Source organism: Lichenostomus cassidix, chromosome 3, assembly GCF_008360975.1.
Source record: "Lichenostomus cassidix isolate B80296 chromosome 3, HeHo_3.0, whole genome shotgun sequence".
Classification (NCBI taxonomy): domain Eukaryota; kingdom Metazoa; phylum Chordata; class Aves; order Passeriformes; family Meliphagidae; genus Lichenostomus; species Lichenostomus cassidix.
The window spans coordinates 86,527,615-86,543,985 of NC_139483.1; the positions used below are offsets into that span (position 1 = coordinate 86,527,615).

A 16,371-nucleotide genomic window follows, 5' to 3' on the forward strand; every position below is an offset into this window, starting at 1 on the left:
GATTGTCTTCATTAGGACTTCCTAAATAAAGGCAAATTCCTTTGTTGTAACAAATATAAATTTCATTGAAAGGTGGATGATCAGAAGAATAAAACTGTCACTTCTCCTGGGAGGCTGGTTGGACTCAATGTCTTCAGTGAGTTTTATTTAGGAGGCTATCGAGAGTATACTCCAGAACTCCTGCCACAGGGACCCAGATTTACAAATGGCTTTCAAGGTAAAGATTATACCATTTTCAATTCCTTTTAAAACATGCATTACATTGCATATCTTTCCTTCACAGGTAACTGAAACAACCTCTGTCTTATCAGGAAATAAACTAGAATCTCCTGGTCTGAATTTCCTGTGGCTTTTTCATTATGTTACTCTGATAACTAAGAAACATGCTGCAAAAACAGGCTTTGCTAAATAATTTTAATAGTTTCTGTTTCTGCTAAAATGGAAGTTTGCCATTATGTCATATCTCTTCTTATGCGTCCCTGTTCTATAGCATCAGTTCAAAAGGACTTCCTTTCTCTGTAGTAGTTTAGATTCTTCTCACCCTGTGACTAGCAGTGTTATTTTGGGTAATAGCTTTCATGCTGAAAATTTCTTACTGAAAGAAATCTATTTTTTTTTCCCCTGACATTATGATCTAGGTCTCTAGACAGGACTTAGCTAATTCCTCTTACAAATATTTATCTAGCAGATAATAATTTTCACCATAGAAGTGATATTTGAAGCTTTGATAATCTGTTTTCAACTCCTACCGGATCAGCCATGAAGCAAAGGACTTGTTCATAACATTTTATTTTTATTCCTTACTTCCAAAGGAACAATGTGCTTGATATTTGCTAAGTAAAACTTCAATTAATTTTAAGTACTGGTAGCCTTTCTAATGAAAATATTTTGCAAGAGTAAACCACAGTTTGAGTTCTCAATTATGAAACTGAGGGTACATTATGAAAGGCAAGCATAGCAATAAAACTCACTTTCATACACTAAAGCACTACATTTTCATTGAGACCATGTAACTGCTTTTTCTCCAGCCATCACCTTACTTTTTTTTTTCTTACACAGAAATTTCCTCAAAATCAATTTCATATCCTGAAGCAAACTTTTCACTCAGAATGTAATATGAATTAACATTTCATCTGTCTCTGTCTTTTCAGGAAGTATGGATTATATAGTTATACCTTTCATAGCCTCTTAGCAGCTTGAAAATTGGTATATCATAAAACATAATTGATATGCAAGTATTTTATTAGGGTCAATATTTGTGAAGTACTTTTGGCTTTTTTATAGACATGCTAATATTAGGGGTGACCAACAGGAATCTCTGGCACTTCACTTTAACCACAAACATTTTGACAGTTTTCTAGGTTCTTCATGTTACAAATGTATTATAAAGGCCAAATTTCAATAAATGCAGTGTGACTAACTTAGAAAAAATTCGAAGTTCATGTACTCTTAGTTACCCTGTTGTTAACTGATTTTTCTTTCTCTTTAAAAATAAGTATTTAATGCAAAATTTTTTCAAATAAGTAGCACATAAACAGTTTTCTCTTTTCCCCTATAATTTGAAGTATTAAGTCTACTATATTTTCTGATTAATTCCATACTTCAGTTCCCAGCAGCAAATTTCTCTGTTCTCCTGAGCATACTGACTTTCAAGGAATCTACATTTCCCTATGACCAATTTCTGATTATGTTTTCTTGTGTAGTCAGCATCTCATTTGTTCTTCCAGCTCAGAAATCTCCCCAGTTTCAGCTCTCAGGATCAGAAATAAACCTCCATAGCCCTTTTCCAGAGTGGGAGCTGCAATACCACTAACAGGAAAGAAAATTCTGAGCTTCAGCCAATCTATAGCTGTAGGGAACTCACAGAAACTCTGGAAGTGACAGCTGAGATAAATTTGTCTAGCACAGAGTTGATTAAACCACTCAGACTTTTGGAAACCTGCTGTTGGCTGCTTTTAAAGACATGATTTATTAAAACCATTTTGCTTCTAATACCAGAGTGTACCTCTCCTTTTGTAAGAAATCACTATTGGATGAAGACACATTGAGGCCAGACTTACTGCTGCAGACTAAATGTCCCCAGTGTCAGTGTGCAATAATTTAGGACTTTTACTCTGTACAGCTACAGTTTCAGACTATTTCCTCCCTTACTTGCATGTCTTTAGCATTTGTTCAAGTAATTTCCACAGAGGAGGAAGAAACTGAAAATAAATGTATTTAATAAACTGTTATTTAATAATAAAAATTTGTGGAATTTTTAATTTAGGAAATGTGTGGATCAACACCTAGATATTCTTTTGAAAGGCTAAAGGATGTTTGGTGGTACTGTAAGCAATTTGGAAAATTTCATTCAGTCCTCATGAGAAGCTGAAGAAACTGGTAAATGTAGAACTCAGATTAAGCAGCCAAGTTCATGTGGATTTTGAGGCTTTTTGCACATCATCTAAATATGAGACTCTTTGGGAGGTTACAGGACCCTTTTGAAAATGGGATAGTATACTTAAGGTTTCAGGTTTTTTTCATTTACAATAACAGTGTAATTAAGGGGCCTTGAGATTTTTCTAAGCACCCTGCAGCTGCTCCAAAAAGTCAGATGTGAGGTTTAGGTAGCTGCAAGTCTTGTGGCCAAAGAGGCTCAGCCTGGTCATTAATGGACAATCTGAAGTGGGAGTATAAAACCAACTGACTCATGTTCAAAGGTCTGCACGACTCAGCACTATGACTCACCTACACAAAATGAGACAGAGAATTATTTGGAAAAAGCTGGAAGTTACAGCTGAATTTCCAGCTCTTTCATCTCTGAGAGAGACAGAGAGAAATCTGGTACCAGGGAGAAAACAAGAGGGAGAGTTCTGATGTTTCATGCTCTGTGCTACCATGACTGCAGGATGCAGTCTCTAGCCATAGATGCAATTGATGGAGAGCCAGGGCTTGCATCTAAAAATAAATGAGGAGCAGAAAGAGAAGAGCAACTGATTGTTCAGGTGGTCCTGTTCATAAACAGGATGAAGCATGGCTATAGAATCTGTTGTTTGGCAGCAATTATAAACTCCTATATTGACTCCTATTAAAAGGAGGAGTAAATGGGCTAAAGAAACTCCTACCACAAAGCTGAACTGGTGAAGACCCTCTTTCAATGCTGAATGAGCCACCTCTTCACATAAATGATTCTGCAAACAAATAAACAAAATTTCCAGTACTGCAGTCACTGTTTAAAAATAGGGTAAACCCAAAACACAGTCGAGTTCCACATAGATACAAATATAACCTTTTGGTCAAAGTTTAAATGCATAATAAGCCTGCATTGTAAACCTGCCAGGGTAAAAACTACTTATCTTTATATTCCTGCACCACAGATGTCACAGAAGGAAAGTGAGTTCTGAACTATCTTTTAGTCAGTGCTGTATGATTCACACACACCCTCTGGGTGTTTGGGTCACAGCCTCGAGAAGTCCTGAGTAGCCTTTCTGAGGGCCATCTTCTCTTTTAGACCAACACTCCACTACCCACAAACAGCCAAGAAAAACAGGGGGAAAGCAAAGCATTTTAGGATAGGTATAATTTTAGTAATCTGTAGATTAAGTGCTGCATTCAGATAGAAAATATTTTATCAATGTATCTATTTCTGTGAGTGCTCTTGTTGTGTTTTTAGTACATCTTGAAAATGCCTGCTTTGTGTACCTTTTAGTAAATTAGCACCAAGTGCTTACAAGCAGGTAAGGAATCCTACCAAGAATTACGGGAAAAAAATCTTTTTGTGATAAGGGTGTATCAGAAAAAATAAAGTAAAGCTGAGTAGTGAAGTAATATATTTTATGATAAACCCTCCAGTTTCCTTAATCCATTGCTGGTGGCTCTTTAGTGGTTTATGAGCTCTACTTGACTGGGGTGAAAGCTATAAAATAAATTGATGGTGGAAAAGGTCATTAACAGAAAGCCCTAGGTGTGGTCCCAGGAGTCACAATTCAAAAGGTTACAAACAAAAAGGTAGTATATCATCTGTGAGTGCACTGTCTTGGTGTCTGATTTCAGTTTACTTGCATAAAACTCTGAGGCTCAGAATCACACCAAGTTTAACTCACAAATCTGGGAACTTCGAGTTCCTCTTGCAAACTTGGCTGTGTCAGAAAACCTCTCCATTATGCAGAATAGTTGGCAGTCTGTCTTTAAAAGGGGCCCAGAACTGGCAGAGCAAAGGGAATTCAGGTCAGAAAGAAGGCACATTCATCAGCTGATCCCTCTGCAGAAGGCTGTATATGAGCTTGCTACAACAGGCTCAAAATGCCTGTCTGACTCATTAAATAAAAGATTCAGTTGAACTTAGAAAGCTGGTCCAAAATGCTCTTGTACCTATTATATACTTTGTTTACCAGTGCTCAAGAGCTGTTCCTAACCTCGATGGCACAGTTAAACTGTGGTTGGTACAGTTAAACTAGTCATCAACGCAAATGCCAGTTTATTTTCCATGATGACCTCAAAGTCCTTGGGGACTCGCTGTGCTTTCCATTGTTTACGCAGAGCTCTGGGCTGCCTTTTCTTAGCGCTCCAGCAAGACTCGGGAGAACAGAACATGCTTTATCTGCTACTGATAAAGAGATGAAACATTAGTTAGGATTTACCAAGCATAAGGTGGCCTAAAAAAACAACCCTGTAAAAAGCAGAGAAGCAATACTACAAAGATTGCAAATAATCATCAAACTAGGTTATTTTCAAATTACCTATAATGAGTTTCTGAATTAACAGTTATGTGTCAATATAGACAGAGCTTAAAAATGTGTGAAATATGGGAACAGTCTGTCTAAGAAAGCTACTTTCAATAACACCTTTGAAACTGTGGTTAAAATAGTTATCTTGCTATAGATATTACATATATTTTGTTCAAAACAAATTATGTGACTATAAAAAAATCAGATTGTACATTCATTGGGTCTTTCAGATGCAAGTCTTTTGCTTATGTGAATTTAGTGAATAATGCAAAAACTCATATTAAGTGATGCTTTTAAAATCAGTGTAATGATTACTTGCAATCTCCATATCATATCCTTTCCCTCTTTTAAAATTAAGCAGAGAGCCTCTGCACTGCTGAGTACCAAGTCTTCTCATGATTTCAGACACTGTGGGAATTCACTATGTCTCAGCTAATTGTATAAATCAGGTTTAGAAAGGTATGAACGTTTCTGAATAGTTTATGTACTAGTTTAAATAAAGTTGTTTAAAACCTGATTTTTAGTTTAAAATTGTATGTATATTTATATACAGATCTGAATGGCATTTCAAAAGTGTTTAAGGCTGCTTTTAAATGGGTCTTCAGATCACTTGGATGCTGGAATATATTTTAAAAAGTCACTTAGGATTTGATCCAAAAAAAATGAACTACATGGCATTATCTTCAGTTTTGCAGTCTAGAAATAAGCATATAGATTCTTAAATATGATTCAGGAATACTGATGAATTCAGCTAGACCCATAAGCCTGACCATCCTGTGACCCCATGAGGAAGAGCAAAGACTCTCCAAAGGGACAGTCCCTGGAAAGCCCACAGGCTGAGCAGGAGCTGCTGGGAAGTAGCAAGTAGGGAAAACCTCTGCTTCACTCTGAAGCTTTAGCTCCTCTTTTCACTTGGGATACCAATGTATTATGAAATTAAAAGAAAATCAGAGCATAGATCCAGGCCCTGGCACTCAATCATCTTTACAAATAAATTGCTACAATATTCCCTGACAAATACTTGGTCTGTGACAACTACTGTTTTCCTAAACAATTTGATGTGTTTAGGGACTTAGAATAATCTATGGACCATTTCTCAGTGGTAGTCTGGATGCAGCTGTACTGTTCTGGAAAGTAATGAAAGTGTGATAATAAAATTGTGACTACACCAGGCCAATTGGCCACAGGGCCAAGTAACAGGCCCAGAAGTGTCTACCTTACTAGTATATGCTATTTTTAAAATTATTTTCTGAGATTAAGGGCCTGAAGGAGCAGCCTACATCTACCTTAAAAGGTGGTCATGTGGGATATGATCTGCTTGTACCAGGGACTGAAGCATTCTCTTGAGAAGGGAAGAATTTGGGAAGAATTACCTGAAGGGGTCCTTTTCAGCCTATGGAAATTCAAGTCCACATTCCTTGTTTGCATTGTATTATTTGGTGCTGTCTGGATTCTATTATATTTTATATTAGGCAGTTTTCTTGCTGTCTGTTCTGGTTTTTTGCTGTTTTATTTTTTGGTGGTTTGTGGTTTTTTTGGATTTGTGACTGGTTTTATCTGATATGGATCCATTCCTCTAAGAGCATGAATGTGTAAATACAAAATTGCACCTAGCCTCTGATTTTATATTCTGTCTATTCCTTAAGAAATTACTTCTGTTGTTTTACCTACCATTAAATGAAAGACTTCTGATCATCCACTCATTTGTGTGAACAGAAAGTAGCTGGTCTACCTTTATCTCCTGTAGATGGTATGGTTGCTCATTCACTGAAGATATTCTGGTGGAACCCACTCACTGAGGGTTGGCACTGTTTTGTTTTGACTTTGGCTATCTGTTTTAAACTTAATTTATTTCTTTCTACTTTTGAGGCTGCATTTTTGATGTTCAAGTTCGCAGCAGCCTCAACCAAGGCTTTAAATCACCAGGAACTCCAGAAGGACACCCCAATTCTGGTCGCAGTGTTGGACAATGCAAAGACTCCCCATGCAGTTTAATAAAATGCAGAAATGGTGGGAAGTGCATAGAAACTGGCTCTACTGTTTAGTAAGTATATATTTACATATTTCCTTTTAGACACAGCATAGACTGTCTCTAGACTAATAACTATGGTAATTTAGCATGTTCATAGCAGAGCAAAGCGATAGGGAGGGAGGGAGGGAGGGAGGGAGGGAGGAAGGAAGGAAGGAAGGAAGGAAGGAAGGAAGGAAGGAAGGAAGGTAGGTAGGTAGGTAGGTAGGTAGGTGCTGGAAGTTCATTCAGTTAGACTAATTAAAATACTAAAATTACGGACTATTTTTTAAACTAAGTGAGCAGCTGGGATACCAGAGAAGAAATAGTGAAGAGGAGAGCTTGACTGTGTTAGTGTCCAAATGTGGCTGATGGGGCAAAAAAAAGGTGACTTCTCTTTTCTGTAAATTATTATTTTCCATTAATAAACCCCTTGTGGAGTAAGCCACTGACTGCCCACCATCAGAAGGTTCTGAGCCAGTTTCAATTCATAGGAGCTCCAAACATTTTTCGAAGTATGTGGGTTCATGATATAAGCTACTCACCTGTCTGATCTATGGTATAAGAGGGGGTAGCCATGAAAGCTTGCCCACAAGAGGAGTTTCTGCTCTTTCATGCCTTGTTTCTCATCTGTAGATGGATCTTACCAGGTTGTAAACCACAGAAGAAGGAAGTACGTTTGAAGTTCCAAATTGCTGTTGTGTGTCAACACTTCCATTGTAATAAATCTTGTTTTCAAACACTGTGTAAGGCAGATGTAAAACCTTTGCTGACAAGCGTTTTTTATTTTAAAAGTATCTGCCAGGATTAATTACACTTGCTTCCCCTTATGTGCTTTCACATGTGTTCATTTATTTCCACACATTTGCATAAATTTTTTGAAAAGAGAAAAGTGCTGATTTAAAACTTGTTAAGACACTGACTGAAAACACTGCAGACAGCAAGACAGATTAGAATGAGAAAATGGGCTTCACACTGTGGAGTCTTTGTGTATGATGCTTGTTAAAATAACAAAGACCTGTTCTTCCGTGTGCTACAAAGAAAAATATTTGCATATCTGTCAAGCTAAAAACAATGCACTAGCTCCATATTGGAGAGAGAATTATATGGTAATTGGTTTTGCTTCCTGTGGCACAAATCTTCACCTGTAAGAAAACCTGTACAAAGCAATAGCTTCTAAAGCTACTAAGGCTGTACTGAAATTTGGAAAATTGACCCCAAGATTAGTATGCAGATTGCTCCCCATTCCCCTTATGAGTGTATTTATATTCACTTAAATACAGTAATGAAGGAAATGCTTTGAAGGACATAATATGCCATTGCTTTCTGATTGTTGCACTGTTGTATGTCCCAACTGTTGCACTTTGCAGGATCCTCCCAGAGCTGTTAAACCCTTGACATTCAAAGTGTTTGATCTTTCTGAGGCACAAGAAAGGACAATGGCCCTCTTTCCCCTTATGAGCTTATTAGAAGAGATACAAAACCAAAATTGAAAGGAAAAAAAAAATCATAAATGTGGGCTGAAGCACCACACTCCCAGCCACCCACCTAAATACTTGCTTCAGCAACTTACTAAGCTCTGCTAAGTCACCTTCCTGTCTATAAAGTGAGCCACCAACAGCAGCATCTAGAGCACATTTGGAAAGCAGGTGGCAGGCTAGAATGGCAGCTGGTGACAGGAAAACATTGCAAGCTTGGTATTATAGGCAATGTTCTTTTTCAGTTCAGTGTTCTTTTTCTTTTTTAGTTTAGGGATTATTCTAAAATTTGTGGGGCACTGGAGCGGGTGGTGGGTAATTTGGTTTTTCTGGGGTTTGATTGATTGATTGTTTGCATTTAATTTATAGTGACCTACTACTGAATTCTATTCCTCTCCCCATATTTCAGGACAGCTAGGTCTTCACACACTATGTATAGGTACATGCATGTACCAGTAATGGTCACGTTTTCCTCTCACAGAAAAAGTGAAAGATTGCCAAAGAGGTGTGGATGGAGCTTACATGTAATTTCTTCAAAATACAGTAGCTGTCAATACTGTCTCACATTTTGTCAGAGGGAACTTCTTTCTGTTTTCAAATCATCTGTGTTCCTTTGAAGAGCAGAGTCCTTGAGGGAGCTGGATTTGTGTTCAAATATTTTCTCTCCTGAAATGAGATCTCTCCAGAGGTTTTGGTTGCTGTTTTGAGCTATTTTTATGTCTTGCTTTCACCACTCTGCCAGCAAGTGTACAATGCTGTTAAGCTGTAGATTCAGTTGCTATAGGGATAATGCTTTGATTTAAATAGAAACAGAAATATGCAGCATTAATCTTTACATTCTGGCCAGCAACACAGCACAACTGCTGTGTTTTAACAAAATAAAGGGGAAGTACTTGAATAATAAAATGAAGACTATAATTTTCAAGGGATAATAATATCACCTATTGTTTGATTTATGGCACAGAATCATAGAAAATAGAAAATTACATAAAACAAGATTGTCAGGTGTTACGGCTACTTCTTGTTACTGAAGTAAGGAAAAAAGTGTATCCTGTGTACTTTGAACAGAACAACAGACAAAATTGAGAGGATTCAGTCTGCTAAATGTGAGCATGCAGTGTCACTTTAGACACCCCTGGGTAGACATTTGGCCATCAGCTGCTGCTTCAGAAGAGCTTGGGACTTGAATAAGTTTTCTGTCATATCTCCAAGCCCCGTGTGGCTTTCTCTGTAGTCTATAGTTTTCAAAGAGCAACAGCCACTCAGGTTTTGGAAATTAAATCATACCCTGACAAGGAAGAGGTGTGCCCCATAAAAGGAGCTGCTGTAATCTCATTATTAGACTAGATTCGATTAAATTAATTTGCAGGCTAAGGATGGAATCAATCTGTAACACAAGAACATACTTTCATAGTTGGTAAGAGAAAAGACAGCTGTTTAATTGTTGTGGTTTAGAACAATACAAGTTTCTGTCCTCTGTTTAAATACAGTTAATTCTCTTCCAATCTTGTTTTCTTCAGGCTCCATTTTTACCTTCCAGCCTGAATACAGACTGTTTTTTGTTAATGCTCTAATTTTCCACTGTGTGAATTTAAAACCACTCCACTTCAGAGATCTCCTCCCTTGCTCAGCATCTTTCCGTTCCACCACAAAACAAATTCAAGAACTACATCCAGAAATCTCCAGTATATTGGGCAGCCTGATGGGGCAAATACATGCCAATATGAATTTGAGATGTCCTGCAGTATCTGAGATACTTGTATGATGCTGGCAAGTGTCAGTTCCTCATGGAGAAGTAATTGGAGGTCAGACAAGATATCCTACAGAGTTTCAGATGACACTAAACATCTGCTTAATCTCAGTTGGTCTAACTAATTAGCTAAATTATTAAGCCTGTGATCTCCATTTAGTGTATTGAGTATGCATATAAGATATATGAATTACATATAGAATCCCAGATTCAGGTGTCAGAACGTGCAGACCTGAACCCCTTCTTTTCTGCCATAAGATTACTTGTTTGATTTGACAATACATTTGCATAACCATGAGAAATTCCATATTTGTTAGCAATGAGAATGATATTTTAAACAATATATTTTCTATATTTAATGAAAGAATGGTTTTTGTTTAAATTAGGATTTAAGTAAACTTTCCAGTTTTTCACAAATCCTTTAGGACTTTAGTTATTTCCCTATAAAATTCAAGATATGCTTCTAGATTGATCAGGGTTTTGTGTAGTAATATACAGACATATTTTTTACATAGTTTATAAAATAAGATTACTTTTTATTAATTTTTTCTAATCTTGCCTGAATTTTAAAAAATTTTGGGTTTTGGTTCATAATCAATGGTGATGTACACGTGTTGTTCTTGCTTATATAGAAATTGTGTTATTTGAGAGCTACTTTTGGCTTTGGTAAGAGATTTTGAACCTGAAAAAACCATTCTATGAATACTGCATGAAACTGTTAAGCATTTGAAAAGAAGCAAACAAGAAAAAGCCATTAAATTAAATAATCCTTGAACTTCCTAAATACAATTAATTCAGAATTTCAAGTAGTATTTGAAATTTCCAAAATTGAATGTGAGTTTCTTTTGCTTCCTGAACTGGCTGACTTTGCCCTGTGCATACTCTGAAGTGCACCCTTTTAAAAGTCCTTTGCAAAACTAGAAGATTCAATATTATACAGCTTGTTCTCAGACACACTATCAATGTTGTATTTGAAAGCCTTTCTATCCTTTCCCACCTAAAAATATGCTTTAGGAAAAAAAGAAAAAAAAAAAAAGACATTTTGGCAGTTGCTCTTGAGAAACTGGAAGAATTAATTTAATCCATCTTCTTCAAAAAGCCTGAAAATAGGAAAGTATCTTGCGGTTAACTCCTAAGACACATAGAGTGTCTCCAGGTGAGTTAATGTGTAGGATCCTATTACAGTCAATGGAGAAATGGAGATCCAGGCTCTACCAGTTGTCTAAACACTGGCATTCTAATGGCACAGGTCCTGGCACAGGTCCTGGCACAGGTCCTGGCATACTTTTCTGGTCTTCAGAAAAGTATGTACAGAGGAGCACAAGTCTTCTGCAGTTCTTCTGTCTTATCTGCTGGCTTACACATCTCTAAGATACACCATGGATCAGAAAGCAAATATCATCAGTCTGTGTTGAGGCAATTAACAAGGACTTTATCATTAGGGTCATGCATGTGTTGGTTTGTGGGCTGGATACTGCTCCAGTTCCTGTGACTTCTTCAGCTGGATCACCACTGATTAGCCCATGAGCTCAGGCAGTGACTCAAGTATCCCATTGCCTAAACTTGAGCATTCAGTTCTCTGTCAAGGTTCTGTCAGAAACTTGTCTCCCTGCTCAAAAGCTGCCTCTCTTGTATACTTCTGGGGCAACTGAAGGCCAGCTGGGCACCTGATGGAACATAAAATTAACTGTCTTGATTTCAGAATGAATCTCACCTCTTTTACCTGAAGAAATACAAGAAGCATCTGGATCATGCTCTTAGTCATACAATTTACTTTCAGGTAGTTCTGCAAGGAGCAGGGAGTTGGACTCAAAGATCCTTATGAGTCCCTTCCAAATACCCTTCCAATACCCTTGAGGTATTTTGTGATTCTAAATGGGTCTTTAAATCCCTAGAGTTGAGGCACTAGTGCAAGCTATTGGGCTCTCCTGGTCTGGAAAAACAAGCAACCAAAACAAAGAAGATGTTGAGAAAACTAGATTGGCATGGCAGGCCACATGATGGAAAATATTTGAAACGCTGCCTCTTCCTTTATCTCTCTAAAGATTAAGAAATTATAGATCTAAACTTCTCAACACCAGTCCAACTAGCTTAGGAGTGTTAAATAAGTTTCATTTGTTGATAGACCATTGCCACTGTAGGCCAGCAAACATGTTTGGCTCTGTGCAAATAATTTTCAATTCCTTTAAAACCTGACTTCTGTTAGGTCATAAAAGACAAGAATTAAAAGGAATTTAAATGGACATATGTAGACACAAGCCAGGGAAGGGTGAAGAACCCTCATGCATGATGCCCAAGAGCAGTAGCATCAGCTCCAGCAGCCTCCCTCATGGCACAAGGAAGGGGTTTGCACTCAAGGAGTTAAATAACTTCCCCTTCTCTGTAGGTTTCATACATCAAAGCATAATGTTTATAATGAGACAGAAAGCATCCTGATGCTGACGTTGATTAATTGAGGTGCTTTTGCTTTTGCAAGGTTCTGTCCTCATTTCCCCTTCATTCCAAATAGCTGTTTATCACTCTGAAGAGTTTGTTGGCTGTGTTTTGTTTACATGTTGTCTGATCTGAAGGTTTGGTGAAACAACAGTTTCACAGGCTCCTCATTATGTTTTACCCAGAAACAGTGAGCTGATTAATGGAGGATATGTAGCTCAGTCAGTGCAAAGAAAAATTCAAGAGTTTGCACAAAAGAAAAAACCAAATCAACCTGGACCAATCAAAAAGCAATGAAAATATATGAGTTTTCAATCTTAGCCTTGAGAGACAAAAGGCTCTTCCAGGGAAGAGAAAAGGCTTTTTTTCCCAGGAAAAAAATCCGTGTTTTTATTCAGGGGAATTTTTTTTTAATCATAAAGTGATACTAAACACTAGAATACAAATAGGTTTAATATACTTCATTTCAACTCTTTAGTAAGGGTGGCATTTTTAACATCAATGCCAAGTGTATTCTGTATTTAACAATTTCTTTAGCATTAATACTAATTTTAAATTTACAGGTTAGTGTGAATTCTTTGGGATTGTTCCCCAGCCTGGAAGAAAAAAAGGCATAAAGAGTAACAGACATTAACAAGTCCAATGATTCAGTTGGTTCAGAAAATTCATTTATGGTATAGACTTACAGTCATAAATATATGAAACCCAGATTGCCGCCTCTTTCATGGCCAGATCCACTATCTCCTTTTGCATCAAGTGCTTCAACAAACCTACATCTGATATGCCAGTTATAAAGATTTAGTAAATTAATAATGACTAAGTGAAAGGCAGTTGCTGACAGACCCCTGTTAGTAGCTAAAATTTGGAACTGTTAGCAATTCCCTTATGCTTACATCTGGTTTTATTTTAATGACTGTTCTTTGCTGCTTACCTTTCCCTTTTAATGTCCACTTTAACTCCTTCTTCTTTATGAAGCCAAGGCCTTTTGGAGCTATTTGTAGAGCAAAACACACACACAAAAGCTACAAGCCTTTCTTTAACAAATGATCATATTGTAATGTTAATATTAAAAATAAAATGTTTTCTGTTAAGTACATTTTTCTTTTATAATAAAACGAACATACCAAAAAGTTAAATGAAAAATTTGGTTACTATCCTTTTCTGTTAACCATTTTGGATCAGATTATTAATATAAATATAAGTATCCAAACTTGAAAATCTTTATTAGATTGCTCCTGACATGTTGATTTCTTTTGATAATACTTCTGCATTCTTTCATTTCACTTGCATTCACTTACATTTGCATTCTTTCTTTTCACTTACCCTCCATAGCTGTGACTGCCTCACTGGATGGAAAGGTGCATTTTGCACAGAAACAGCGTCAGTGTGTGAACCTGAGCATGAACCTCCACATCTGTGTCAGCAAGGCAGTACCTGTGTGCCACTGCCTAATGGCTACACATGTCACTGTCCTCTTGGAACAACTGGTACCTACTGTGAACAAGGTATGTCAAATGCACGGCACATTGTACATGCAGTTATGTGATGTAAAACCACAGTATTTTACAATACATCAATTAAATGTGACAAAGTACAAAACAGATTTAAGAAAGTGATGCTCCTTTCTGTTAGAAAAAGTAGTTTAAAGCTATGAAATGTTAGATATTGTTTCCTTACTTGGCTTGTTTTTAATGCCGTTTTTTCCTTCCATTTTTTCAAATCATTCAACCAAATTCACAGGCATGATTTGTCAGACACCAAGGGGACAGGAACCATTGCAGAGCAATGTTACAATGCTTAGTTCAATTCCCAAGCTCACAATAATGAAGTGGGATGGGGAATACACTTGAGATCTCAGCAGTGGTGCAAAGAAGGAAGCATCTGAGACCTTATCCAATTTCTACTGGTCCTAATGGAGAGGTTCCTGTTGCCTTCACAGGCTATTGGGTATGGATGCACTGAAAATGATGACAAAAGATGCAAACATCACTTCAAAAATCTGCAAGTGATGATTCTCGCCAGCATTCTTGCAACATGTCACCCTCAAAGTATGTCCTCAGTTTGCAGGTTTTGCATTTCTTACCATCACATAAAGGAATCCTTTGTTTTCTTCTCAAGATTGCACAAATGAATATTCAACAATGTGGGTACACAGGTGCTTTAAGCTCAGGGACTTTTCCTGCAAGTTCCCAAAGTGCCTCTGTGTGTAAGAAAGTGTTGTACAGTCCATACCCTCTCTTCCACAGCTTCATGTTAATTTTGTACAAACTTATGTTTTCCTGTTGAGAAGCTTTCTGTACAATTTTTGGAGAGCTCCAGTTACTGTTCAATAGCTCCCTTTTCAAACTGCCTGTCAAGGTCCAACCTCTCTTGTTGTGTGAGTTTGAAGCACAAAACTGACAAGCTGAACTGCATTTGACCTGATTTGCAGTCCTCACCCTATAGATGGATAGTTTTAAAATCCCATTACATGTGGAATTGGTAGGCTAAAATGAAAAAGAATATCGCTTCTGGAAAGTCACTGTTGAATTTCTTATTCCATGTAAGAATGTGCTTGCTTTATTACCTCTGCTACAACAGCTGTTCAAGGCTCTTTATATGAACTTTTCAATTTTGAGTTCTCATTTCAAGTGAGGTTTTCAAAAGTAGTGCCATCTGGATTCAGCATACTGATCATCAGGACATGTGCTGTACATAAAGCAGGTAATTAATCAGATAAACACTCTTGTGTTCTGGTTTCAGAATATATTTGGATGTTCTTATGATAGCCACATTATCAGTATGAAACTTATATTGGAGCAAGAAAAAATTGTATTTCTTACAGATTGTCTTCCTTTTAGTAATTCCTCACCTGGTAAACATATTAGAGGGCTCCTTTTTGTTTTATTTAAAAGCTTTCCTTTTATGAATAGGGACTGTGGATCCTGACCAAATTCTTTGCCCTGTATTTCACCTTACTCTGTGGCAGAATAATGAATTATCATGAGATTTTTCAAAGAGCAGTTTGCATTTCTAGTGGATGGTAAATTGCTAAAAAACAGCTACTTATCAAGACTGAGTATCTCATCTTTGGATTAATGGTGGTTACTGGAGCCAAAAGAAAAAGAGACAGAGAGCAATGAACAGCCCAAGGGACCAAGAGAAAACAAAGGGTAATTAAAGGATGAAGACTAATGAATGTGCAAGAAAGAAGGAAAAAAGTGTGAGAAGAAGACAAAAGAGATTTATGAGGAAAAAAAAAAAAAAAGCAGCAAGGTAGAATAAGAAAGGATAAGAACAAATAATACCAGATAATAGCAACTGGTAAAGACCATACAACAGTATGGATTGCACAGGAACAGGTCAGGTGAAATGAGTAAATGGGGCAATAGGGGTAGAAACACAGTAATAAAGAAGAGTGTTCTGAACACAATTATTAAGGGCTCTCAGACATAAACTAGCAGTAATCAAGTACTAATTTGTTTGGCAATCATTAAAAATGTTTGAGGTTCGTTATTAACTATGTACATGGGAGATGAGAGCTGAAAGCATATGAGCAGATGAGGATGATGCTGCTTTTGAATGTGATATGTCCTGCTTACAGCATCGACTCAAGCCCCCAAGGATGCAAAGACTGTCAACACAGAGCTTAGGTACATTATGGTTAAGCTTTCAATGTCAGTGCTCCACTAACAAGTGTTCAGTCATTGGAAAACTTAGAACAAGACTGAACTCAGGGAGAGCAAGATCAATTAAAGAGCATACTTTTCATGGCACTAACGGCCTGAAATTTGCAGTGCTTATTTGATCATCTCACGATGACCACTGCCAAAATGTAAATACTGAGCAATATTCTCAGGAGATTGCAGTAAGATGTGTGTTATTTCATGTGTTTTAGATGAAATAAAAGAAATCAACCCACTTGATGAAGAGAGGGTAGCAGTTTCTATTACTCTGCATTTCCCACAGGCTGTACGCAACCAATTAATATTCAGAAAGTAGCACAGTGATATTTTG

General features: G+C 37.1%; 1 protein-coding gene across 1 annotated transcript in view; it reads left to right on the forward strand.

Moving 5' to 3' along the window:
- Positions 1-16,371, forward strand: part of EYS (EGF-like photoreceptor maintenance factor) — a 331,694-nt gene that overhangs the window by 291,009 nt on the left and 24,314 nt on the right. Inside the window, exons 14-16 of the mRNA XM_085056747.1 lie at positions 73-217; positions 6,576-6,750; positions 13,708-13,880. Coding sequence (XP_084912873.1) covers positions 73-217; positions 6,576-6,750; positions 13,708-13,880 — 493 coding nt within the window. The remainder of the gene's footprint in view (positions 1-72; positions 218-6,575; positions 6,751-13,707; positions 13,881-16,371) is intronic.